The 26,676-nt window shown below is 38.2% G+C and overlaps 2 protein-coding genes and 1 long non-coding RNA gene across 3 annotated transcripts in view; all 3 read right to left on the reverse strand.

Moving 5' to 3' along the window:
- Positions 1-37: 37 nt before the first annotated feature.
- LOC113081274 (uncharacterized) lies at positions 38-722 on the reverse strand. The gene is made up of 3 exons (XR_003282150.1): positions 659-722; positions 173-205; positions 38-84 (listed from the first exon to the last, which is right to left on the reverse strand). It is a non-coding gene; the product is annotated as an uncharacterized LOC113081274 (long non-coding RNA).
- A 56-nt stretch (positions 723-778) lies between these two features.
- Positions 779-11,221, reverse strand: LOC113081273 (hepatocyte growth factor-like protein). The gene is made up of 11 exons (XM_026253347.1): positions 11,084-11,221; positions 9,917-10,061; positions 4,682-4,797; positions 4,422-4,536; positions 3,691-3,827; positions 3,482-3,602; positions 3,132-3,250; positions 2,130-2,301; positions 1,563-1,693; positions 873-977; positions 779-798 (listed from the first exon to the last, which is right to left on the reverse strand). Exons 1-11 carry the CDS (start codon positions 11,136-11,138, stop codon positions 794-796), a joined length of 1,221 nt encoding a protein of 406 aa, XP_026109132.1. The 5' UTR covers positions 11,139-11,221; the 3' UTR covers positions 779-793.
- A 3,386-nt stretch (positions 11,222-14,607) lies between these two features.
- LOC113081272 (voltage-dependent calcium channel subunit alpha-2/delta-2-like) overlaps positions 14,608-26,676 on the reverse strand; it is a 129,753-nt gene continuing 117,684 nt past the window's right edge. The window contains exons 25-39 of the mRNA XM_026253346.1: positions 24,954-25,051; positions 24,530-24,620; positions 24,311-24,373; positions 24,114-24,217; positions 23,167-23,265; positions 22,130-22,224; positions 21,996-22,043; positions 21,746-21,817; positions 21,506-21,658; positions 20,914-20,966; positions 20,608-20,663; positions 20,414-20,537; positions 20,218-20,327; positions 19,711-19,793; positions 14,608-19,439 (exon numbers count right to left, since the gene is read on the reverse strand). Coding sequence (XP_026109131.1) covers positions 19,332-19,439; positions 19,711-19,793; positions 20,218-20,327; positions 20,414-20,537; positions 20,608-20,663; positions 20,914-20,966; positions 21,506-21,658; positions 21,746-21,817; positions 21,996-22,043; positions 22,130-22,224; positions 23,167-23,265; positions 24,114-24,217; positions 24,311-24,373; positions 24,530-24,620; positions 24,954-25,051 — 1,357 coding nt within the window. The 3' untranslated portion in view covers positions 14,608-19,331. The remainder of the gene's footprint in view (positions 19,440-19,710; positions 19,794-20,217; positions 20,328-20,413; positions 20,538-20,607; positions 20,664-20,913; positions 20,967-21,505; positions 21,659-21,745; positions 21,818-21,995; positions 22,044-22,129; positions 22,225-23,166; positions 23,266-24,113; positions 24,218-24,310; positions 24,374-24,529; positions 24,621-24,953; positions 25,052-26,676) is intronic.

Genomic DNA, 26,676 nt, shown 5'->3' on the forward strand with positions numbered 1-26,676 from the left:
TTCCAGGTTTGCCGCCCACTATTCGTAACCTGCTCTTCATTTCCGGTCCATCCCGCTTTCCACATTCGTTAAAGACAACATCCGCTTTTTTACACACAGTGGAGGACAAGTTAGAAGCACAATCATACACACCAAAATCTGTACTGGTTCCTATACATTGTTTTTGACTTACTCGTTGGCCCAATGATTGGCACTTTCTCTCCAGCTATAACAACATGAAGAAGAACAAAAAATATAGTTTAATTAACTAACAGTATTTTATTTTAAAATATATTACCATTAATAATTTATAAACAAATATTATCATTATTTAGTATTATTAACTATTTTTATTGCTATAATTATTGTGCATTATTAATAATCTATTATTGATATAAAATCTTTTAAAGATGAATAATGTAAATGTTAAGGCTAACGATTATTAGTATGCTTGGAAGAATTTCACAGAAAATAGCACATTTGGACTTTTAGTACATTCTGCATGTTTCACCATATTTTATCTCCCTGCTACATTTCACACACACACACACCACACACCCACACACAACACACACACACACCACACAAAAATGTCAGAAAGTTGCAAAAAAGTGCACAGACTGTGTGAGAGCCTGGTTATTAAGAAGATAAACAGCTTTTAAAGACACTGGTGCTTCACCACACTGCTTGATGGCACAGTAGTCGAACTCAGTCTTGGGTCAGTGGTGTAAGCACCAGGGCCCGTGACGGTCTCCGTCAGGGTTTTCTGCAGTAGTTGTCGGTCAGGTTTGGCATCTGGGTGTGTTTTTGGGGTTTATCCTGCAATAGAAGTACATAATTATCTCAAATTTATGTTCACTTTAGGCCAACTTTAAATGGAATTTTATTCTTACTTGGTTTTGTGAGGTGTATTGACACTCCATTTCTGGCAGAGAATACCTTTACGTGTCTTGCGGACAACACCCCTGATAGTTTTTTGCCAATTTCATTATAGCAATCTAGTTTAAGAAGAAGAAAACATGGTTATTCACACTGCCATTAAAAAGCTTTTGAAGGTAATCTTTCTGCTCACCAAGGCTGCATTGATTTGATCAAAAATACAGTACAACAGTAAAATGGTTAAATATTATTAGAATTTTAAAATAACTGTTTTCTATTTGAATAGATTTTAAAATGTCATTTATTTCTGTGATCCAAAGCTGAATTTTTCAGCGTCATTCCTCCAGTCCTTCAGTGTCACATGATTCTTCAAGGAACATTTCTGATAATTACCAATGTTGAAAACAGTGATATATTTTTCTTCAGTTGATAAATAGAATGTTAAAAAACAGTGTTTATTTTAAAGAGAAATGTTTTGTAACAAATGTTATTATTAATAAAAGTATTATTTCCTTTATTATCTTACTGACCCCAAATTTTTGAATGGTACTGTATATACAGTATGCATATTAAATACATATGAAGTGTGCATTGATAATTCATTAAGATTTTTTCTCTTCCCACAATGACAAAGCACAGCCAAAATGTCTTTAAAAATGAAAGTGTAGTTGATGTTTTTAATCACTAGCAGGCGCCAGCTGTACCTTCTGCCTCAATGTCATCAGCACAGCGTTTGATCTGCAGACAGAGAGCCGTCCTCATCGCCGAGAGAGACGTGAAACACCAGGGCGCCTCTGAACCATCCGGGTTACGGCAGTAGTTCTCCTCCAGACCCCTAAAGGGGGAAAGAGGGAAGAAATAGAAGGATAAAGAGTCACAGTCAACCAGTTTATACTGTTTTGATGACATTTGTTTCTTTCTCAGAACAGATTTGGAGATATGTAGCATCGCATGACTTGCTCACCAGTGGATCCTCTGCGGTGAATGGGTGCCGTCAGAACAGGAGTCCAAAATAGCTAATAAAAAACATCACAATAATAGGAATCCACATCACTCCAGTGCATCAAATAATGTCTAGTGAAGCCAAAAGCTGCATGTTTGTAAGCAACAAATCCATCATTACGATGTTTAAACTGTTGCTTTCTGGCCAAAATATGACTCCATGATGTGTTTAGACTCTCGTTCTGACGGCACCCATTGACATCCATGGACTGAGGATGAGTATATTTTCAGCTCATTTTCATTTTTGGCAAAGTATTCCTTTAACTCACTTGCACTCATAGGTTTTGGGGGAAAATTGGTGTTTGTGTGGTTTCTTGGCGTCCCAGCGCTGACAGGGGATTCCAGAGCTTGTTTCGTTCACTTTGCCCCTGTAATCTTCTCCACGACCCTGAAAACAATCAGTGGTGTAGCCGGAGTGAGAATGATGCTTGGGAGACTCAGCTGTAGGATGGAAAGAAAGAAGGCAAATTAAATATGGCTATATATTGGACAGATGCAGTAATTTGTTGTCCAATTGTCTGTCAAAAAAAAAAAAAAAAAAAAAAACACATTTCAGCAACTCCACTTTAGTAGCCTTTATATTTTAAAACTCAATTGTGTGAATGTCACACACATGCTCCTGACCGATCAATCATTGCATATTCATAAAGAATAATACTTTTGTTTTAATAACTCATGAACCCAACGCAATGAACTGCTATTAATGTTGTGCTCTCAAACAGAACAACATATGCGTGTTTCTGACTTTCGTTTATATAGTTGTCTCTTCGAACAGCACTGATGTGATTGGAAATGACAGCAATGTCCTCAAGAAGATGAAGATCTGTGTCCTCTAAACAAAATGAATGAATAATCATCCAAACCATTTGTATGGAGATTAAAATCCATGCACTGCTAACAGAATGCAAACGACTGTTAAAGGTTATTAGTGTTGTAAAAGCATTTTAATTGACATTTTTCTCAAGTTAAATCTCTGTGAGATTGACTTTAAAATAATGTTTCACTTGTAAACAAGTCTTGATATCTAATGTGGTGTTGTTATAAAATGCATGTTTATTCTTTGATGAACATTTAAAAATAGCTGTGTGCTCAAAGAAGATCAACTTTTTTAACACCTTGTCATAAGTAAGTCTATATTCATGGTGAAAACAAAGTGATTAACAAAAGTCATACAATTTCCAAAAACCTAAAACATCTAAGATAAATACAAGAAAAATTTAATACCATGAAATGAAATATGTATCCTTGTTGTAAGGAGCAGAAATACTCACGGCACTTGCGAATATCACAGCGCTCTCTCTCCAACGTCGGGTCGGTGGTGTAGCACCAGGGCACCGGAGACGCATCCGGGTTACGACAATAATTATCAGCCAAACTTTTATCAGGATGCCTGGATTCACAAACATCGGATATGATCTTATTTTACATTATTATATCACCATCCACTGAAAATCACAGCAATTCCTGATTAAAATAAATTGCCAAAAAGCTCTGAGAATAGATGTGCAGCATTTAGCGCAGATACAGAAACTTGCTTTGATATTCCAATATCCCGTGCAATTAAATTCCCACATTATTAAGTGTGACTTTAGTTCTGTGGTATAGGCTATATTATATTCACTTCTCTGGCTGGTAGATGTGTTGATGCGGAGACTGTTGGTCCCATCTCTGACACTCTTTCCCGCTCACTGTGTGATCCATCTGACCTCTGTAGTCTTCTCCATTACAAGTGATGCAAACCTCTAATAGAGAAACATACACAAACATCTGCTCAGAACAAACCGCTTATGAAAGTAAAAGCACACTGCAAACGTAAGTAACTGGCCTTACCGTCTTTGCACTGGGGAATGTCGCAGCTCTCATATCTGTGATCAGGGTCAGTGGTGTAACACCAGGGTCCGTTGGGGTCACTGTCCGGATTACGGCAATAGTTGAGCTCCAGGCCATTAGCAGCAGACGGAGTCCTACTACTCAAAACAGTGGTGACATCATTCTAATACTGCAGTTCAGCATGTTTTGACTTCCTTCAAAAACATCTCTAAAAATTCCAAACTTGTAAATCGTATGTTGAAACCAATCATATCATATTAAACAAAAACTGCTAGTATAATTGCTTTTGTTAACCATGTACAGTTGATTTGGACAACATGAAACTGATCCTCTTTACCTTTTAAATACACATTCTTGATCTTTTTGTGCACCCAAACAAGAGTGTCCAAAAAACTTTACGGGACATTCTAGGTATAAAGTAGGTACTGCTATGTTACAATTAAATAATAATAAAAAAACATAGGTTGCACTTTATTTTACAGTCCTGTTCCTCATGTACATACTATGTACTTATTATAGTAATTACAATAACTATGTAATAACTAGGTACTAACCCTGAACCTACCCCTAAACCTAACCCTACCCCATGTAGTCACCTTGTATTACCAGAACTTTCTTAGATAAATACACTGTAAATACACTATAAGTACATGGAAGTACATGTACTGTAAAAACATACAAATATACATAAAGTTTATGCAACATTCTGTATTCTATGTTTCATATCATACCCGTGATCATGAGGAAATTTGGACCACCACTGTTGACATGTTCGTCCATTCTTAGTCGTCGACACTTTCCCTCGATAGTCTTCTCCTTTACCCACAATGCACTTCCTTACATAGACTGAGTACAGGTGGTGGTTAACAAGTGGTGGTTAAGCGATATGGTTTTTAATGGCTAATAACATAGCACATCTCCTTATAATCTTTCAATCTATTTAATACTTAAAAAAATCTACTGAAAAACATTTTGAGAATTCATTTGTCACCTTTCATCTCATAAAGGTCACAGTTCACGTTTCTCTCGACGTCTGCATTGTCTCCATCGCCCACCGAGGGCAGATGTTTACACACCAAAGATGGACGAAACTCATAATTGAAAGCTCTGGAAAGTAAAAAAAAATACATATACTACTCCCTTGAGTAAAAGAAGTGTGCTTAAGTGTCAGGGCCGGCCCTGACCAATTTGCTGCCCTAGGCATGATTTTACCTGGCGCCCCATGCATCACAGCCCATTTCACCCTGTCATTGTGTTCATGATTTAGCATATATATATATATATATATATATATATATATATATATATATATATATATATATATATATATATACACATACACACACACACACACACACACATTACAGCAGAACTGTTTCCAACACTCATAATAAATCATCATATTAGAATGATTTCTAAAGGATCATGTGATAGACTGGATGTCAAATGTGACACTGAAGAATGGAGTAATGATGCTGAAAATTCAGCTTTGCATCACAGAAATAAATGATAATTTAAAGTATAATAAATTGAAAACAAATTATTTTAAACTGTAATAATATATCACAATATTACATTTTTTCTGTATTTTTGATCAAATAAATGCAGGCTTGATGAGCAGAAGAAACTTCTTTCAAAAACATTAAAAATAGTAATGTTTCCAAACTTTTGGCCTGTACTGTGTCCCCCCAAAACTGCACAACTGTAGAGTAAAACATTAATAAAAAAGTGACAATAAAAAATGCGTCTTAAAACTGACATGACTGTACAAAATCACAGTCTGGGGACTCAGAACTCAGAACAACTGCTAACATTAAGTTTAAGGTAAAAATAACTGCCATGAAATTATAGTATCTTAGCGTACTCCTATGCAATAAATTGTTCTTTGACTACATCTCTTTACCTCTGTCTTTAACCTCTTCTCTTCTTTTTGGCACTGTATCTATCGCAGACTATGCTCATTTATAATGTGTCATGTAAATTCGGCCTTCCGTCACAATCAGGAAACTTTCACCGTGTCTAGAACTGGCGCGAGCTGCCAGGCGCGTTTCTACGAGCTGTGTGTTAACAAAAGCAGTGCTGTCTACATTGGATGCGGCGTCGGGCACGCTACACAACAAATTACCAACAACTGATCGTGCGCGCGCTCTGTTTCTGACGCACTTCAAGCACTCGATGGGCGGGGGAAGATTGAAAAGCCCATTTAAGTGTACTTAAACATAGACCGTACACTCTTAGGAAGTGCAGTTTGTAAAAATGTCACGCTGCCAGTCTTTGTTTTCCTGGGTGTTCCCTAGTGAGCTCACTTCCCCTTAGGCACTTCACCATAGGCACTTTAATTCCGCTAGTCTGGTTGTGTCTTCACAGTAATTGCACTCCAATTAGAATCGCACAGGTGTTGACAATACTCTGTCATTAGTTTCCCTATATAGAGCTGTCTTTCTCTGTTGTCATCATGGAGTCCTTTCCTTATGTGTCTCATGCTCTCGTTCCCCCGAGACTTCCTCTACCTTCTCATTCTTCCGAGTTCCCCGTTTCATCCGGTTCCCTCTTTTGGTTACGTTTGTCTCTCATGACTGTTTATTTTTGTAGTTACCCCTCTGTTTAAATAAAAACCCTTACCTGCATTTGGATCTATCCTCTCTTTGTGTTTTCCCAAACCCAACCGTGACAGAAGGACTCCATCATGCCTAGATCCAGCGGTGTGAGATTTCGAATCGGTTCCCCAGCCACCATGGAGGAACGGAGGGGGAGATTCCGGAACTTAACCACCCTTCATCAAGAGGGAAGGGAGGTGGGTGGCCTGGCGCAATTGTTTTGGACTTTGGCAGTCGGGTTAGGTTACAATGATGCAGCACTAAAGGATTTGTTTAATAATTGCCTGGATGATCCTTTACCTCAATGGGAGATGAAGGGGTTAGAGATCCTGGACTTTTGGGGGTTTACCAATTACCTGCACCATCGTGCTCAGTGGGATGCAACAACCACACCAGAGTTTCCAGACAAGGCTGCCAGCTCAGCCCCACAGCACAAGATGGCCGCCACCCCAACCCCACAGCACAGGATGGCCGCCAGCCCAGCCCCACAACCCAAGATGGCCACCAGCCCAGCCCCACAGCCCAAGATGGCCGCCAGCCTAGCGCCACAGCTCAAGATGGCCGCCAGCCCAGCACCACAGCACAAGATGGCCGACTCAACGCCACCGACTCTCCATCGTAGAGGGCGGAGGAGGAGACAGGCAGCTACTGTTCCTCAGGACCCGGAGAACGTTCCCGAGCGGGCGGCTGCCGTCCATGAGGCCATTCCCGATGCGGTGCCCGCTGCTGTTCCGGAGGCGGTGGCCGAGGCTGTTCCCGATGCGGTGCCCGCTGCTGTTCCGGAGGCCGAGGCGGTGGCCGAGGCCGTTCCCGATGCGGTGCCCGCTAATGTTCCGGAGGCCGAGGCGGTGCCCGATGCAGTTCCCGAGGCGGTGCCCGATGCTGTTTCCGAGGCCGAGGCTGTTCCCGAGAAGGTGCTCGATGCTGTTCGAGAGGCCGAGGCAATGCCCGATGCTGTTCCCGATGTGGTGCCCGCTGCGGTTCTGGAGGCCGAGGCGGTACCCGTTGCTGTTCCGGAGGCCGAGGCGGTGGCCGAGGCCGTTCCCGATGCGGTTCCCGTTGCTGTTCTGGAGGCCGAGGCGGTGCCCGCTGCTGTTCCGGAGGCCGAGGCGGTGGCCGAAGCCGTTCCCGATGCGGTTCCCGTTGCTGTTCCGGAGGCCGGGGCGGTGGCCGAGGTCGTTCCCGATGCGGTGCCCGCTGCTGCTCCGGAGGCCGAGGCTGTTCCCGAGGCGGTGCCTGATGCAGTTCCCGAGGCGGTGCCCGATGCAGTTCCCGAGGCGGTGCCCGATGCTGTTCCCGAGGCGGTGCCCGATGTAGTTCCCGAGGCGGTGCCCGAGGCAGTTCCCGAGGCGGTGCCCGAGGCAGTTCCCGAGGCGGTGCCCGAGGCAGTTCCCGAGGCGGTGCCCGAGGCAGTTCCCGAGGCGGTGCCCGATGCAGTTCCCGAGGCGGTGCCCGATGCTGCTCCCGAGGCGGTGCCCGATGCTGCTCCCGAGGCGGTGCCCGATGCTGCTCCCGAGGCGGTGCCCGATGCTGCTCCCGAGGCGGTGCCCGATGCAGTTCCCGAGGCGGTGCCCGATGCTGTTCCCGAGGCGGTGCCCGATGCTGTCCCCGAGGCGGTGCCCGATGCAGTTCCCGAGGCGGTGCCCGATGCAGTTCCCGAGGCGGTGCCCGAGGCGGAGCCCGATGCAGTTCCCGAGGCGGAGCCCGATGCAGTTCCCGAGGCGGAGCCCGATGCAGTTCCCGAGGCGGTGCCCGATGCTGGTCCCGAGGCGGTGCTCGATGTTGTTCCCGAGGCGGTGGCCGATGCAGTTCCCGAGGCGGTGCCCGATGCTGTTTCCGAGGCCGAGGCTGTTCCCGAGAAGGTGCTCGATGCTGTTCGAGAGGCCGAGGCTATGCCCGATGCTGTTCCAGAGGCGGTGTCCGATACAGTTCTGGAGGCGGTGACCACAAGGCCGTGGTGGTCTTCTACTCCGCCCTGGGGGACTCTGGCGGTGACCACGAGGACGTGGTGGTCGTCCGCTCCACCCTGGGGGACTCGGGCGGTGACCACGAGGACGTGGTGGTCATCCGCTCCGCTCTGGGGGACTCCGGCGGTGACCATAAGGACGTGGTGGTCTTCTGCTCCGCCCTGGTGGACTCCGGCCTCGACCACAAAGACGTGGTGGTCTTCCGCTCCGCCCTGGAGGGCTTTGACTTTGACCACAAGGCCGTGGTGGTCTTCCACTCCGCCCTGGAGGACTCTGGCCTTGACCACACGGCTGTGGTGGTCATCTGCTCCGTCCTGGTGGACGCCTCAACATGCCCTTCATGGACTTATGTTTTGTGTTTTTTGAGTCCTGTTTCTGTCTGTTCCTTTTAGTTTAGTCTGGCCCTCCTTCCCTCCCCCTGAGCCTCCACCTGTCCGCCTCCCTCCTGGACTCCTTGTTTTGTGTTGCACCTTTCCATTTCCCCTGGTTGCTCCTGTCCCTGTTTTCTGTCCCTCCGTCCCTCCCCCTGGTCCGCCGCCGTTCCACCTCCCTCCTGCCTCTTTTTCTGTTGGGGTTTTCCTGGGTTTAGGTGGAGCATCTGGTAGCTGCTCCGTAGGGAGGGGGTAATGTCACGCTGCCAGTCTTTGTTTTCCTGGGTGTTCCCTAGTGAGCTCACTTCCCCTTAGGCACTTCACCATAGGCACTTTAATTCCGCTAGTCTGGTTGTGTCTTCACAGTAATTGCACTCCAATTAGAATCGCACAGGTGTTGACAATACTCTGTCATTAGTTTCCCTATATAGAGCTGTCTTTCTCTGTTGTCATCATGGAGTCCTTTCCTTATGTGTCTCATGCTCTCGTTCCCCCGAGACTTCCTCTACCTTCTCATTCTTCCGAGTTCCCCGTTTCATCCGGTTCCCTCTTTTGGTTACGTTTGTCTCTCATGACTGTTTATTTTTGTAGTTACCCCTCTGTTTAAATAAAAACCCTTACCTGCATTTGGATCTATCCTCTCTTTGTGTTTTCCCAAACCCAACCGTGACAAAAAATGCCAAATGAAAGTACTGCATTTGAAATCATTCAGTTTTAATAAACTTTTCCATGCTTTAAGGAAGTACTCTTATTTTGATGTGTTGACTAACATATTAAGAACAAGTGGTGTGTTATTTGATATTATAATATAAATATTATATTATAATAATATTATAATATAAATATTTTTTATATATTTAAAGTTAACAGTGCACAAAATTGCAAAGGACAATATAAGTTAATTATGAAATTACATACAAAGATATATTACTTAAGTGGGTCAAAAAGCTAAGTTTAGCTAATTGCATTTAAAATAAATGTATATTTATTAATATAATAAATAGTATATTTGCATTTAAATAACATGAAATGAAGTGTCCGAAACATTACATTTAGTTTGCACTTAAATATATTATGTAAAAGTATTGTAATAAGTATAGTTAATAATATATTTCTTTTTCACATTTACAGACAAAATAAGGAAAAAAGTACTAAACAAATGAAATTTGTCAAATTAGATTTTTTTTCCCCTTTCTTTTTTAAATCATTCAACTACATAGTGAGAATTATGTTTTGGGTACAGAGCTGATACATGCAATGCATGCTGGGATGGAAAGTAGGGATATGAGACCTGCATTCTGGACTCTGTGTGCAGCGTTTAGCACAATCCTCCAAAGTGATTCCCGGAAGTTCAGTCAGACGGTTGACGTTCCAGGATTTCAGGACCAGCTCTCTCCCCTCGGATCGCTGGAAATCATTCAGTGCGCTGCGGAATGCTGTGAAAACACACATCAGAAAGATGCACTAGTTATTTGACCACTTTGGATTTATTTAGTAAAAAAGAAAATCAAGCTGAAACTCCCAAAACCAAAAAGAAAGGACAGAACTTTTTTGTGACAGAGGTTATTAGATAAAAACTATTTGGTTTAAAATAAAATGAAATCTTTGTTACAGTGCATGTTCAAAAACAAGCCTCAGTCTATAAAACGTAACCTTGTTTGGATTGATGTTAGTGAATCTGGCAGACTCTTAAAATGTTAAAATGTTGTGATGTTCCTTCTCTCTGTGTGTGTGTCTGTGTGTGTGTGTGTTTGTGTGTGTGTGTGTGTGTGTGTGTGTGTGTCAGAGGGGCTTAAACACACATGACCTTTGGATCTGTAAACTACATCAGTTCCACAAAATTCCCAGTGTCATGGCATGATCATGAAGCGATGCCCAAATGACTACAGAGTAGATATGTATAAAAAACATTAAACACCTATATGAATATGTTCCTGTACACATGATGAAAAAGACCATTAATAACACAAAATAATAAGAACAAGGAGTCCTATAGTGACCAATATTTACCATGGCACTGAATCATATTAATTTACTATGATAATTCCATGTTTTCACATTGAATCTTTGCAAGAGTTACTCAAATATCAAGAAGGTGCAGTACATCTCTCTAGTCTATACACTAGTGTTTTGTTTAGCTCAGTCTAGTCTGTTCTTTAAAAACACACCATTGTTTTGGCCAAAATATGAATGTAATTACTTGTAAAGTAGTAATTAATTAATATAGGACCTCTAAGATTAAGGAACTTTGATATTTTGTCTGTAAATTTGTCTTATGACAATGCATGGTAAATAATACCCGCAGTTTTATTATAATATTAGTACTTATGGTGTTTGAGCAGAAACATGCTGAATGGAGTAACTAGTGTTCGCTGCATGTTTAAGAGTCAACAATTAGGCTGACTAAAACAATTCACCTTAAAATACAATGTTTAATGTATCAAAATATTGATCTTACCATGAACGGTGTCAGGCCAAAGCAGCAGAGCTGTGAGATAGAAGAGAGGAATCATCGTATAAGAGCTGCTTTACTCCAACAGCAGAGCTCATCTGAGGACTTTGATTCTTTTCAAATGGTTGAATTGATGAAGGGGGTGGTGTGTGTGTGTGTGTGTGTGTGTGTGCGTGTGTGTGTGTGTGTGTGTGTGTTTACTCCTCAGTTGACTTGACAGAACAGGACATTTCCCAATAAATCTTGCTGAAGTAAACATCTCTCAAACATATATCAAAAACAAAGAAAGTGATGATAATAATAGTAATGGCAATAATAATAATAATAATAATAATAATAATAATAATAATAATAATAATAATAATAACAAAGCCTTAAGTTATTATTAGTAGTAACTTAAAACTCGTGGTAGCCTAATAATCAAACTATTTAAATATTTTTCATATTTGTTAATTAAATATTACTATACAGCCTACTAACATTAAATAACTACTTTTTATTTTATATCCACCATATTTTTTTTCTTAATCATCTTATTTTGGATTTCTTCATCATTCATGTCAAAGACAACTGACTGTTTATGAGCAAGCAATTTAATCATTCACGTGAGTGAGTCATTAAAGCATTGATTCGTTACTTTAATTGAGCCTTTGGACATATTCCTATCTTAATTCCCCTTTTCCCAAGAGCATGCTTTATCAAAATACAAAAGAAAACATAATAGTAGCTTAAATAGGTGATTAAGCAATATTTTGTTATTGACTTCAGTGAACAAACAAATATGACGGGATAATTCATTCACTAGATTGGTTTACAAACGTACGAGCACCGTTTGACACGATTGTAGATGATCTGATCACAATTATATAACCCCAAACCACACTTTAAACATGTGTAAATTAACCCAAGATTCACTCAGAAGTGATCAGGAACCGATTCTCTCCGAAGGTGTCAAATCAAATCAGCATTCGCATCGACAAGTAGCCATAGATAAAATGTAAACAGCGTATTATTTTAGTCATAATCTCATTACAAGTAGAAAACGTGTGAAACGCTAAATGTGAGCCATTTAGCCTGCCATAATAATAAAAAAAAAAAAAAAAAAAAAAAAAGGCAAAACAATTGTATAATGACTTGTTAGGATCGTTTGGCAGTGACAGCATAGTGATTTTAAAAGCTGCTTGCAGTTTTGTCATTTAAGAATAAATCATGAATTAATAATTAGCATAAAATACTTTTATGTAGCGTTTATGGAGGTTGAAGTTTTATAGTTAGCCGCTAGAGGTCAATGTGTTTCTCTGGTAAAACTGACAGAATCTTCCGGGAGTCGATCTCTGTAGCAGTTTACACTGGTTAAAACCTTAACAATGTCACAGTCAGGTCCATGGGTGAATTATTGAACTTTAACAAACCAAAATTGATGGAATATTTTATATTGTGTGACTTATTCCAACTGTAGTTACTTTCTAAAGATCTCCACAGAAAGATCAGACGCTACCATTGAGTGGTACCGCCAAAATCTGGGGCCTAATGGTTATGAGTTGGACTTGTAACCCAAAGGCCTCATGTTCGAGTCTCAGTGCTGGCAGGAGTTGTTGGTGGTTGGAGTGAAAGAGCAGTGCTCTCTTCCACCCTCAATACCCATGGTATATATATGTATGTATGTATATATATATATATATATATATATATATATATATATATATATATATATATATATATATAGTCCTTTAACACATGCACCGATTTCACCCTAAACCCGCTCATTTGTGTCGTTGCTCTCTCAGGCTTGGGTCATTCTTAGGCGGCTCCGGCTCCAGTGGGTCAGCTGGCTTTAGGCGTGTTTCTCCCTGTGGTGGTCATCAGTCCGTCTCTCAGCTGCATGTATTCGCTGCCATTCCTCTTCGAGCTCTCTGAGCAGGTCAAGTCAAGCCCTACATCCCTGTAGCTCCCATCTGCACAGAGTAGTTCATATTAGAGCAGTACAGCAGCATACGAGAGGAATGAATCCATAAGAGAAGAAACTGAAACACACATCCATCTATTCTAAAATGTGCTAAAAAACGAGAGATGTTCATCCTTGTGTACATGTACAGACTCCAGCTCTTATAGTTTATGGAGACCAGAGCTGTGTCCAAAATCGCTCACTTTTTCACTCATTCACTAATCTTTATACAGTGTATGGCAGTTGAGATCACTTTATCAGAGAGTGAACAAATAAGTGAATGGATTCAGAAGTATACATGCGCGTGAGACTTGGAGCTATTGCAAAAACATTGCCATATGTACTTTTATATTACATGTACTTTTAGAAAATAATAGTAATAATACTCCAAATTACTTTATATTGTAATTATACATACCTCCATGTCAGCTTTGTGGTTTCATCGATGGTATATCATTTGTTTATTTTTTTTGGAATGCTTTTATTAATCATTAATCAATGCAAATTATCAATGCTGTTAAAATACTGAGAACAAAAATAACCACACATTAACACGTTCATAGTTTTATGTATTTATTAATTTTATAATCTTGACACTTGCTCAAGCAGCATTTTGAGCTCAGATAAGATGGTCAGGGAGCGGTTTTAGACACAGCACAGGATACTCAGCTTGGAAGGATTGCTAAGCAACCTGAGACATCCGCCCAATCACAAAGTGGTGGTAATGCAGGGGGCGGGGCATCTTTGTTACCTTGAAGATCCAGAGACCTGGAATAAGGCAGTCCTGACCTTTCTACAGCCATCATGATCTTTTAAAAAAAAACAGTGTAAAATTGTTCTATTTAAAACGTTAATTACGTAAGTGCATCCAGTTTCATACTTAATAACTGATTATATGTCACCTTTTTATTTTTGTATGTAACTTTTTTTTTGTGCCATTATTTGCAATGCGCTTCACGTGGATGCATGACACTTGTGTTGAGAGGTGTGTCAAAGACCTAAAAAAATCAACATGAAACGCTGTTTGCAAACCAGTTTACATAACTTTTGAGTCAAAGAAGATCTCACGGGACTTGATTTTAACCATTAGGAACTAATTAAACTGAAAACTAGGTGTATACCCTTTTTTAAAATAAAGTATGAGCAAGGAAGAATCATTTTAATAAGTAACATTCATAACATTCATCACTTCAATAAGTAACAAGAAACTCATATTACAGTAAATGAGGGGCAATTTAGATTACAATTATTACCATTATTTTTCAAAAACAGATGCAGTATTAATTTCAGTAGATTTTGTGATAATATGCTGCCTGTCAGCATACTTTTAACTATAGGCTATGGTGTAATTTTTTACTTTTTATTATTTACCTTTATCACAGCAATTTTTGTTTTCAAATGACAGATAAATTAAAACTGCAACTAAAATGAATAATTCAATATATTTTAAGCATGTCTTATGAATGTAGAATGTTAAAATTGGGACCAATGACTTCGAAATCACATTTATGTTTATATATTTCTAATGAACCTCGAAAACATGTTGATTGCATCAGAAAAATAACCACTGCACAATGCACTGAAGTGAAAAATATGAACATTATTTAATAACTGATTCTCTGTAATAAACAATTCGAAAATATTTTACAAGGAGTCACAGACACAATATTTTACAAATTTTCCCATGTCTTTTTTTTGTTGTCTGTACAAAAAAATAAAGCAACATGGACCCAGAGACGAGGCACTGAGCCCCCAACACACAATCCAATAAACGAACGAAGAAAAGCGCTCACCATGATTTCAGACCTTAACTCATGATTATTATCAGCAGTACTGTGTTTCTATTTTTTTAAGTGTTAAAACATTTGAAAACCTCACTTTAGTTTCTCCTTTGTACGTTTTTTTAATATATATTTTTTGTACACATTTGTCACAGAGCACCAGACTAAAGACTACATAATCACATACACACGTCTCGCTGATGGAAACGCCCCTACAATGATGTTGCTTTGGAGGGGGAGGGGCCAGGGGAGGGTCTGAGCTAATGACTCCTCCCAGTGGGCGTGTTATGCATCAGGCCCCTCCCCTTGAGTAAGCTGCTTCCTCTTTTAGCTTTTCTTTTTAAATACTATTTTTCTCTCTCTCTTTTTTTTTTTTTTGGCAAAAGCAAATCTTTCAGACCACTTAAAAACAACGACTTTTGTTCCACAGTGTACTTGGAATTGTGACACAAGACCGACACATTCATGATCATTTAATCGCAGTGTCTTGCCAAAATGTGTTTCCCCAGTTCAGTGCCCCTGTACATCGACAGTGTTCCAGTTTTAAAACAATTACACACTTTCCCCCCAAAAATGAAATACAGGAATTAAAAAAAGTGTGGCAAATTTTAAAACAACTCACCAGAATAAAGAAAAAGGCATATTTCCACCTTTCTGAGCACTCTTTGCCCTGATATGAAAGGAAATAGCAGATTGTTTCCATAATCAGGCAAAGAAAGAGGTACACATTAGCCGTTTAACATGTTTCAACATAAAAATTGTGAGTTAGAGGGATTGTTCACCCATTATTTACTTACTCTCAAATCAGTCCAAACCATTTGAATGCACCCAAAATCTAATTTGAGAGGATTATTTAAATTTTTTTAAAGACTGCAAACACATATCCTTGCTAAAACTGAATAACTTAAATTCTTCTCAGTAATTTGTAATATAGTGCACAACAAATATGTACAGCCTCTATGATATATATATATTTTTAGAGAGAATTATGTCCTTTTCGTACCTTGAAAGCCTCTGGTAGCTATATTTTAATTTTGAATAAATGATACATTATTAATTACAGGTGAACTATCCCTTAAACTTTGCACATCATACTGAAACTTAAACCGTCTTTTTCAAACTTTCTTTTTCTTTTAACAGTGCCACATATGTCATTGCACTTGTATTTCAGAAATGTTTTTTTTTCTTTTCATTTCTAGGACTCAATGGGGTCTAAAATATATATTCAAACTGTAAATGGATTCATAAATCGAGTCAGAATGTGAATTATAAACAGGAGTCAGATGTGACAGTGTCAGGATATTAGTGATATGTACAGTCCACTGAATCAAGCTTAACATATATACCTCATTTTCTCTTTAACCAATTAGTTCTGAAGGTGGATGACACACAAACTAAGTGACGTAAGAATCATGTCCACTAGCATCACACATGCATTTTCACCTCTCAAATAAGGTGTGTTAAAAAAATCATGACATCCTGACAGACAAGAAAATCAGAAAAGAAATAATAGATCACCCAAGCTGAATTCAAATTTTCTCACCCTTATGGCATATATAAGTTTCTTTCATTCATAAAACAAATGGAGATGTCCTTTCCAAATGACATGAGGGTGAATAAATGATACATTTTGGGTGAACTAACTTAAAATAGACAGAGAGAGGGAATGTTTAACATGTTAAGTGCTGTCTTTTAAAATTGCACAGGCGACTAAAACAGGCGTTTAACAGATTCTGCCAAGAGACAGACAGATATGTAACATTCGTTTGACACAGATCATTCCTTCAACAAAAACAACTGACAATACTCTCAAAATACTTCTCATAAAATTATCCATTTCCACAGTTATGTCACATAACGGCAAACACAGATTCACTTCCTCAACCAACAGCAAACCTCTCATTTTATATAAACTACAGCAGTAAAGCCATCGCCATATTTATGTAAGGAACCGCCTCCATTGAATGCATGAAAAGCTCTAACAAAGATGATCCTAAAACCGATGAGCCATCTTTAAACCTCTTGCTACTGAACTTGAAATGTTTAAAGGAGCAATGAAAGTGATGGCCACTAAAATACAACTGAGAATCAGCCAGTAAGGTTAAGATTTAGCCCCGTTTACTGACAAAATAAAGGTGCTTGTCAAGTTTGGGTACATTGCAGGGATGAAGCTGAAGGTTATGGTAAACACTGCGGCTCAAAAATACTCTAAAAAAAAAAAAAACATATTAATTGCATTCCCTTAAATCAATCAGGTGATGATGTTTGGAGGCACGAGCTGTGTCCGGAATAGCATACTAGCATACTAACCATACTATTTCTGCTGTATGCACATTGCACACAGTTTGCAGGTTTTCCAGAAGTGTAGAACACTTGATACAGTATCCCACAATGCAATGCACTCAACTTGACCTGCCATTTCCGGTGTGATGAATGACCAGAAGCAATATCAACTGTGATTATCTTATTAACTATTTCACTCTTGTCTTGATTATTTGACCAGACATTTTAAAACGAACTTTGGTAAAAAAAAAAAAAAAAAAAAAAAAAGGCAAAATAACAGTTTTTCTTAATAGGCCGGAACTAATCATGGTAAATATAGTAATCAATTTATTGTAATACTTATTTTGACAAATGTAAAGTTGGTGTGTGACCAGAATAAAACTTGTGTTGTAAAACTTAAATGTTAATTTGTGAATATTAATGCATATTTTTTAAATAACATGAGGAATGTCTAACACAACCTGTGAGTTTTAAGGCCCATAAAAGACTTTTACTGCACTAAACTGCCTGAAAGTGAAGCTCAATGCTGTCCAATATAAAAGTGCATCAAGGCACAGCTAAAAGAAGATTGATGCAGAGTCCAAAACAAGGATTTTTGCTTAAGATTCATAGCATTATCAACATTTCAACCTATGATATAATGTCATGACAGATAATGAGGCCTGAAACATACTCTATACAAGTATGCAAGCAGACGCAAATGCTTCAATTGCATCGGCACATTATTGAACATTTAATCCAGCCTATATCTAGAAATGTTTGCATTGAGTATGTTTTGGGCCTAACCTACATATGAAAAATAAAACATTTCTGTTCTACATGAATGTTCATTTTGACTAGGATCATGGTTGCTATTCACAGACCATTAGTGCAAATAATGGTGCAAACAAACAGCATGTGTTGTGAAGTGATGCAAAATGTGGTTGACATTCTGAGATTGTGAAAAACTGTACAGCACAGAATTACAAAGACTGCAAACACATATCCTTGCTAAAAACACTCAAACTGCATTTCAATCCATCAAAAATCTCTTCGTTAGCACATCTCATTTAAAGGAACAGTTCACCTTAATGTTTTCCATTCAATAAGAGTAATCCATATGCTTTATGCGCAATATTCCAAGTTGAAGCCATACAGTAGCTTATTGGTCTGATCATAACACTAAACTATCATATGACTTTAGACAACTTCATGCTCACTGCTTTTATGAGACTTTATGAAATGTTTTTTGTTTGGAGCTGGAAATCACGGTCACTATCCTGATTCTTAAAAATTTCTCATTTGGTCAAAAAATAACAGCAAACGTGTTTGGAACGGCATGAGGCTGAATAAATCGGACAAAATTGTCATTTTTGGGTGAACTAGTCCTTTAAAAATGAACACGGTAATACATATTAGCTGTAAATATTATATTACCGAGGCATCAATATAGTTTATCTTGTGATACAAATAATAAACATAAAAAAAGCCTAACCTAACCGGATCAGTGTTGTGATATAAATAGAATAAGAAATATATGAAGCCCTTGTGATGGATGAAGGAATGGTGCAATACCTCTTTAATTTCACTACTTTCTTTTTCTGTGGTTTTCTTACCTCCTAATTTGGCTAGAAAAATTAGACCACACAACAAGTCTCATTTTGGCAAGAAGTAGATATAGTGCATAAATAAACAAAAGATAACTGAGTAAATAGCCTTTCATTAAATACCCTAATATATGGAGGTATGTTTTCAATACTCATGTTGTTTTTGATACTTTTTTGAGGATCACTTAAAGTTCTGGTTATTTTCTTATTACCGGAAGCTAGACGGCGTCAGAATGTCCTGTAGCCTCGCGACATTGGGTCACAGGATGAAGATGAGGATGATGAGGATGACCTTTCCCATTTAAAGGCGGAGTCAAACAAAACCCAACCCCCTCATGACCGCAAAGGCAGGAGGGAACAGTCCAGGTCATTTTACACCAAGATGGCCGTCGGTTTCCACATCGCAAGCTTCCAGTTTTCGCAAAGACACTTTTAGCTCCTTCCACAAATGATTTGATTGGCAGGAGACGATAAAGTTCTGCAACGGTCACTAAGCAACAACCTGTGAAGCTAAGTGGATGAAGCAGTACGACTGGGCTTCCATATAAGGGCAGGAGGAAGTCCCTTTATATTACCTATGACTAGAGCAATGGGGAGATAAAGGAGAAAAGCGGAATTAAGGAGACGAGAAGAAGGGAGAGGAGGACAGGAGGATTGAGTTAAACAGAGGGGCGGGCCACAACACACAGGAGGAGGAACTGGAGGAGGAGTAAAGTGAGGAGGGAGGGGCGGAAGGAGTGACCCCGCCCACAGTCTGATGTGTTCTCCTGGAAGAGAAAGAGAGAGACGTGTCTACATTAATGAACTTACAAGTATTCTGGTGGGTTTAAATGCAGGATTGTCAAAGTTGTATTTTTATTTAGGCACATATTCTAAGTTTAATTTATTTGCTACTTAAACTGTCTTGGTTATGCATCACTGATGTTATTTTTGTGGGCGGGGTTTACAGAGCTCATTATGCCATCCATAGACATTCAACTGTAAAAATTCCAGAAGATTTCTTTGAATAAACAAGTGGAAATGTGCATGTGTACTCACTAAAACACTGTAGTCGAAACAGGTCGTGGTTCCTTTTCTATACCGAGCAGTGGCTATTGTCTCGCATGTATTTGTTTCTTTGTCTGAGAAACGTTGGGTGTTAAGGAAATTTGTTATATTATTTTTTAATTGTACACTACTGTTCAAAAGTCTAGGGTTGGGGTGGTTTTAATATTCATCAAAAAATCTGGAAAAATAGAATTTATCACAGTTTACACAGTTTTTAAACACTGATAATCAGAAATGTTTCTTGAGTAGAAAATCAGCATATTACATAGATTTCTGAAGGATCATGTAAAACTGAAGTAATAAATTAGGAAAAACAGGAATAAATTACATTATAAAATATATTACAACAGAAAACATATATGCAATAATAATAATAATAAAAAAATGTTGATCAAATAAATGCAACCAAACCCAAACGTTCGAACAGCAGCGTACAATGCAACATCATTTCAGAAAATAAAACCAATGCAAGAAATGCACGTTTATGGGTAAGGATACATTCTGTCTCCACCTGAGACAGTTTCTCTATTTCACAGGAGTCGCAGGACAGTTTTTCAGCCACCACAAACAGCAGGTTAGTGTTGTTTATTCTCCTAGCATGAATTAACCTATAAAACAGACATTCCTATTAACAACCGCCTGTAGTCTGTATGTATATGATGTATCCCGCCCGCATGACAGCTGTGAGTCTGACCTGGAGCAGTTGTCACAGTCCTGCAGTATGTTGTAGGAGCTGCTGATGTTACTGAAGTAAAACTGTGTCTGTACCGTCACACAGCTGGTCTCTCTAGACTCCATTCCTTCAGCATCCACCTCATCTACATTACCACATGTCAGATCAGTCTTCTTATTGATTCACTTAAACAAATCAATTAAAACATCACACACCTGTCATGAACCAACTCTGATAGGCGAATCCATATAGCATCTGCTGCAGCAGTGACCTATAAAGGACGACACACACTTCTGGTTTACTATCCTTATACTGTACAAACCATATATTCTATTGCCCTACACCTAAACCTACCCCTCATAGAAAACTTCCTGCATTTTTACATTCTCAAAAAAAATAAAAATAATAATAATAATAATTCTGTATGATTTATAAACTTTCCCACACAATTTAGGACACACACAAATGAATGAGTATCATTGAAATCAGATATTAGCATTGACTTTAAGACAGAAACTCACCAGGCAGCTGCTGACGTCCACCAGGCAACATTTAACACATCAGCAATAGTAGGCTGAGAGAAAACACATTACATTTGATCATGCCACATGCCAAATACTCACCTACCCTATGCACACATCTCTTTATGCATCTATTCGTCAAATTTTTTTTTAAACAGATTGTTTAAAATCTATACCAGCCCTTTCAACTACCGTATTTTTCCGACTATAAGTCGCACCTGAGTATAAGTCGCATCAGTCCAAAAATATGTCATGATGAGGAAAAAAAAACATATATAAGTCGCATTTATTTAGATCCAAGAGAAAACATTACCATCTACAGCCACGAGAGGGCGCTCTATGCTGCTTAGTGTAGGCTACAGGAGCAATGAGCAGCATAGACGGTATTTTATTTGTCTTGGTTCATTTCTCTTGGTTCATGTCAAATTAATTTTGATAAATAAGTCGCACCTGACTATAAGTCGCAGGACCAGTCAAACTATGAAAAAAAGTGTGACTTATAGTCCGGAAAATACAGTAGTTTACAATTGGATCGAATGAGGTGTCTGGTTATTAGGATGCATTGACTTATCCCGTCCATCCACGCTCGTACCACAAACACTCCTCGCGGGGCGGCCCCGGTGTTGCTGCTGGGCACCGGGTCACACACCGACTGATAGTCGTAAGACTGCTTGCGTTTGTAGAAGGAGTTGTTATAGAGGGCGTAAAACAGGGTGGCATCGACCTCGCCGAAGAACATCCCGATCTACAAATTGGAGAGGAAGAGCACAGAGTGAGAAACAGAAGCAAACACAGTCTGTTTTCACTTTACTTAGCTGTTGAACGTCCTGACCTTATTCAAGTAGTCTTTCTGATTGGACATGACGAGGAAGCCGCCATCATCTATCAAATAACAAAGCAAGTCCTGCAAAGAAAGACGGACACTGTTACTGTTGCCATCATTAATCAGTCGTTTTAATAGAAAATCACTGGATTCATCGGCTACACTTAATGGACAAAGTCTGAAAAGAAGGATGTGAATGTATGGATGTGCACTTTAGATCTCAGCATTGACTGATCTGAGTGCATTAGGAGTCTCTTACATCACTGTTGGCTTCGCAGTCCATTTCACAGCCGCTGGTTGGCCCACACTGTCAGACAGAAACAACAGTTTTTAGAGCAGCATGTGCTTGTGTATAGCTGTGTGTGTGTGTGTGTGTGTGTGTGTTCATTTTACCGTTTGAGAGCTCTGTCGGTTGCTGTTGGTGTGGTTGCTCGCCAGGATCTTGAATTTGTCGGTCCAAGCCTCAAGGTCAAGCTTCACACCCACAACTAAGAGAGTGTAAGACAGAAACAGAGTGAAAAGAGAAACCCTAAAACCTATGGTCTTCACCATTTTCCAATTTAAAGGCTTTTGCAACTGTTCCTTTTACATGAACAACATATAGTACTTTTTTATTTTAATCATTATTAGTTAGTTCACAATTTTACATGCCCTGCCACCATCTTCAGTGTCACATGATCCTTCGGAAATCATTCTAATATGCTGATTTATTATCAATGCACTTTACAAGTCACAAGGCACTTTAACTTTGGTGGCATATTTACATCAACATAATTCACCAGAGTCGACTTTTCAACAATGTTCGGAGCAGAATATGTCATTCTTCTTAAGCCCGATTCATAAAGCAGCATTTATCTCTTCTACTCCACATGTCAGGTAATCCTGACGTGACAGGATGATCACAAGCTCAGTGAAGAGGCGCAGCATATCACTGTCGATTTGTAAAGGTTTAAGTCAAAAATAGCAAAATGTCTCAGGATTTATTGTACTGAGAGAGATCAAGTATTCATACGGAGCTGCCGACTGTCTATTAGTTATGATGAAATTCTTAAGCTATTGATTTATCATCTCAAATCCCACATTTGATCTTGCCTTTGTTTGCACACATAAAGTGAAGGACATATGGTGACCCATACTCTGAATTCGTGCTCTGCATTTAACCCATCTAAAGTGCACACACACAGCAGTGAACACACACACACACACCAGGAGCAGTGTTCATCATTTATGCAGTTGGGGTTCGATGCCTTGCTCAAGGGCACCTAAGTCGAGGTATTGCTGAGCCGAGACTCGAACCCACAACCCTAGGGTTAGGAGTCAAACTCTCTAACCATTAGGCCACGACTTTGTCAAAAGGCCTCCATGTGGACCAGAAGCAGACGTCTGCCTGTCCCTGAGTCACATACAGTGTACGTGAAGTTGTGTTTTACCTGCAGGTTTGAGGTTTCTGCTTCCTATGGAAACGTCCACAGCGGTGCTAACCAGAATACCGATGGTGTCGTTCTCTGGATTCAGTATGTCATCATTGGCTGGACAACATAACGAAACAAACAAATCAGCTCTTAAAAACTATTCAATTATAAAATCAATGATATATTATAAATTATACTGTAACTGCTATTATAAATTCTGAAATGACGAACTGAGTTTTAATACATAGTAAATAAAAGACAGGAAGAGTTGTATATTCTGCTAATTAACTATATTCTGCTTATGTACATCTATGTGTGTGTGTGTGTGTATATATATATATATATATATATATATATATATATATATATATATATATATATATATATATATATATAATATATATATATAATATTTAAATAATAATATACAAAACTTTATTCCATTTATAAATACATTTAATAAAAATCATAATTATGATTATAAAAATATAATTTATAAATGATATTTCATATATATATTAAAGATAATGTAAAATATAGCATGTATTTGTTAATATACAAATATATATAATATAAATTAAATCTGAACTGTTTTTACTTCAAAGACTATGAATTTATATATATATATATATATATATATATATATATATATATATATATATATATATATATATATATATATATATATTCATTAACAATTAATCAATTATAATTATTACAATTAAAAAGAATAATTTAAATATAATTTATAATATAGAATAATACATTTTATATACAATATTATAAATTATATTGAATTATAATTATTATTTAAATAAATACTTTTTTTACATTATCTGTTTTTTTCTTTATATATAATATATAATTTTAATAACACTTTGCATCGTGAAAACGCTGTCTCAAAAGATTTTTATATGAAATCTTTATAAGAGTGTCCAGTCATCTGATGTGTGTTTCTCTCTCACCAGTGCGGTAGGGGGCTCTGAAGATGTAGCCCTTGTTGTCCAGACTGCGGCGGTAATAACTAGCATTAAACGGCTCTGGATTCTCCTCCCAGGTCTCAGAGGCCCTGATGTACACACACACACACACACACACACTTTACCTTAGCAGCTATTAAAAACAACACAGTGACAAATACAGAAAAAAGAACCAGACTCACCTATTAGGGAAAACTCGAGTGACGCCTCCATCTGTGGCAGCAAAGACTGTTATGAAGCCGTACCTAGAGCACCAGAACACACACATATTCATTCCCATTTATCCCTAGCTCTAATGCATGATATTTTGTGCTTGAGATGTTTAGGTTGATGTCTTCTAAAGGTATCAATCTAATAATGAATTGGAAGAATTTCAGTGGTTCTTCCTGAATATAACATACGTGTTGAGGTCCTTGTTCTTCCAGACTTTATCTACCAGCTCTTTAATGATGCCCGTGTCCAAGATCAGATTATGCAACAAGAAATTGTCGCCTGTATGGAATAATGATGATGAAAATATTATATATATGAGATATATGAATTCTTAAAGAGATTCAGAATGTGAATTATGCTTACAGTTGTTATTGTCAACTAAAACTAAAACTAATAATAAATGAATAATATAATTATACCATATGTATATTTAATGTGGTCTTACAGCTCAGTGTAAACAGCAATGTTGGTTTAATTAAGATGTTCTTTTTAACAGGAACATATGTTGTTTGGATAATGCTCAACTGACTGCGCATTGAAAATTACTGACAGAAAGTCCTTTAAAAGGGCGTTAAACTATTCAGTAATTCACACAAGATCTGTGAGCCTCACATTGTTTGGAGTCCGGCGTGACCTTCTCCATCAGAGCGATGAAGTTGAGCAGGAACTCTGTGTTGTTGTTGGACAGCTCCAGGTCTTTGCAGTATTCCCTGAGGAAAACACACATCATTCCACACTGGAAAACTCTCTCGGATAAAGATGAACATCATAAAAAGTTATATTATAGACTGCAAACCCTTAACAGACAGTCAGAGTTTGTTTTGCATTGAAATATTTTTTCACATTCATGTATACATCTTGAATACATAAAACACCACATTTACATGAAACATAAGTGCACTGCAATAAAACAACAAACAAACAAACAAAAAATATTCCATATATTCTCAACCAGTATCTTTGTCTGGTTTCCAGTAAAAATATTTAACCATCAATGAGACAAGATAAATCTACATGAGAAGTAAAACTGCAGTGTATTTGGTATAACCCCATGTAGAAATTGTTTAAATGTAGTATTTTAGAAATTACTACTAAAAAAAAAAAAAAAAAAAAAAAAAAAAAAAACACAATTTCAGTTTCTCTGCTTAATAATTTAGTGTTTAATTTAATTTTTTTTTTTTTTTTTAGAAATTATTAGTAAAATTTACTTCCACTTTCTGAGTGAAAATTGGTTTCAAAATAAATCCTACACCATTTTTTCACTTAATTCAAATTTAAGGCTCATTCTCTGAAAACCAGTCATAATTATTGCACTTTTTATTTTTATTTAAACTAATCTAGTTTCATGGATGTTGAAAGACATTTTTACTGGAAACATTACACAGTTACTGACTAAGAACATGATTTTTGGAGTGTTTATGCTTTAAAAACACAGAGAGAAAGATGATCATTCATAGACACATGCACATGATCTTCTCCAGATCCATCAGTGCTTTAACATGCAAACCAAAGTCAATCTTCCCCTTGATACTGATGCCGTACGTAAGGAAGTGAGGAGAACGCCATGCACACACAGATACAGAAGAGACGCACGCGTGAGATGTGGAGAATCTACTGAACGTCAGAAGATACTGATCCATGACAGCACATGACAAAGTTTACTGCTCAGAGGTCGCGCTTGGTTTTTTCTTCAAATTGTTTAAGTTAAATATAATGTTGATGTACATTTAGAATACAGAGATATAAAACTGAGAGTAGCACAGAGGAACATTTGAGCTCTTTCTAAAATAGTAATTTAGCTGTAAAAGAGTAATTGCAGACTTTGGTATCTTGGAAAATCTAATCCCAATTTGAGACATTGTTGAGATCTCTTCTGAAACTAAAGGAGACATATGTGAGACTATGTACTGTAAGATTAATGTTGTCTTTTTCTCAGGTTAAAAATGTAAAAAGCAGGAGTTTTCCAGGCTCAAAACAAGTTAAGCTTCGCTGTAAATAATTACCACAGAAAATATGATCAGTTTGTTGCTCAACTCATTTATGATAATATACTAACAATAGAAGTTCATCGGGCAAAGACATTGCAATGCATTATTGGTTTTGCTACCATTGTAATGTACAACTACATTGTAAAATTATTTTTCAAAATTGTAAATAAATGTATGCTTTACAAGAAAACACTATTTTAGTGTTTCTACTTAAACATTTCACATGTAATGTTATCCGTTACAGTTAAAACCAAAGTTACAGCAATTTTTTATTTTTGGGTGAACTATTCCTTTAAAAAACAATTTTTGAAGAACATTTAAAAAATCCAAAGAACCCTTTTTTCCCC

The sequence above is a fragment of the Carassius auratus genome, unplaced genomic scaffold (assembly GCF_003368295.1).
Source record: "Carassius auratus strain Wakin unplaced genomic scaffold, ASM336829v1 scaf_tig00033555, whole genome shotgun sequence".
In the NCBI taxonomy this organism is placed as follows: Eukaryota; Metazoa; Chordata; class Actinopteri; order Cypriniformes; family Cyprinidae; genus Carassius; species Carassius auratus.

Excerpts from the sequence above, each read along its gene's own strand:
- LOC113081273 (XM_026253347.1), bottom strand. The coding sequence starts at position 11,138 with ATGATTCCTCTCTTCTATCTCACAGCTCTGCTGCTTTGGCCTGACACC. Across the intron at positions 10,062-11,083 it reads TTGGCCTGACACCGTTCATG|CATTCCGCAGCGCACTGAAT; the intron begins GTAAGATCAATA and ends GTGTTTTCACAG. Across the intron at positions 4,798-9,916 it reads ACACAGAGTCCAGAATGCAG|AGCTTTCAATTATGAGTTTC; the intron begins GTCTCATATCCC and ends TTTACTTTCCAG.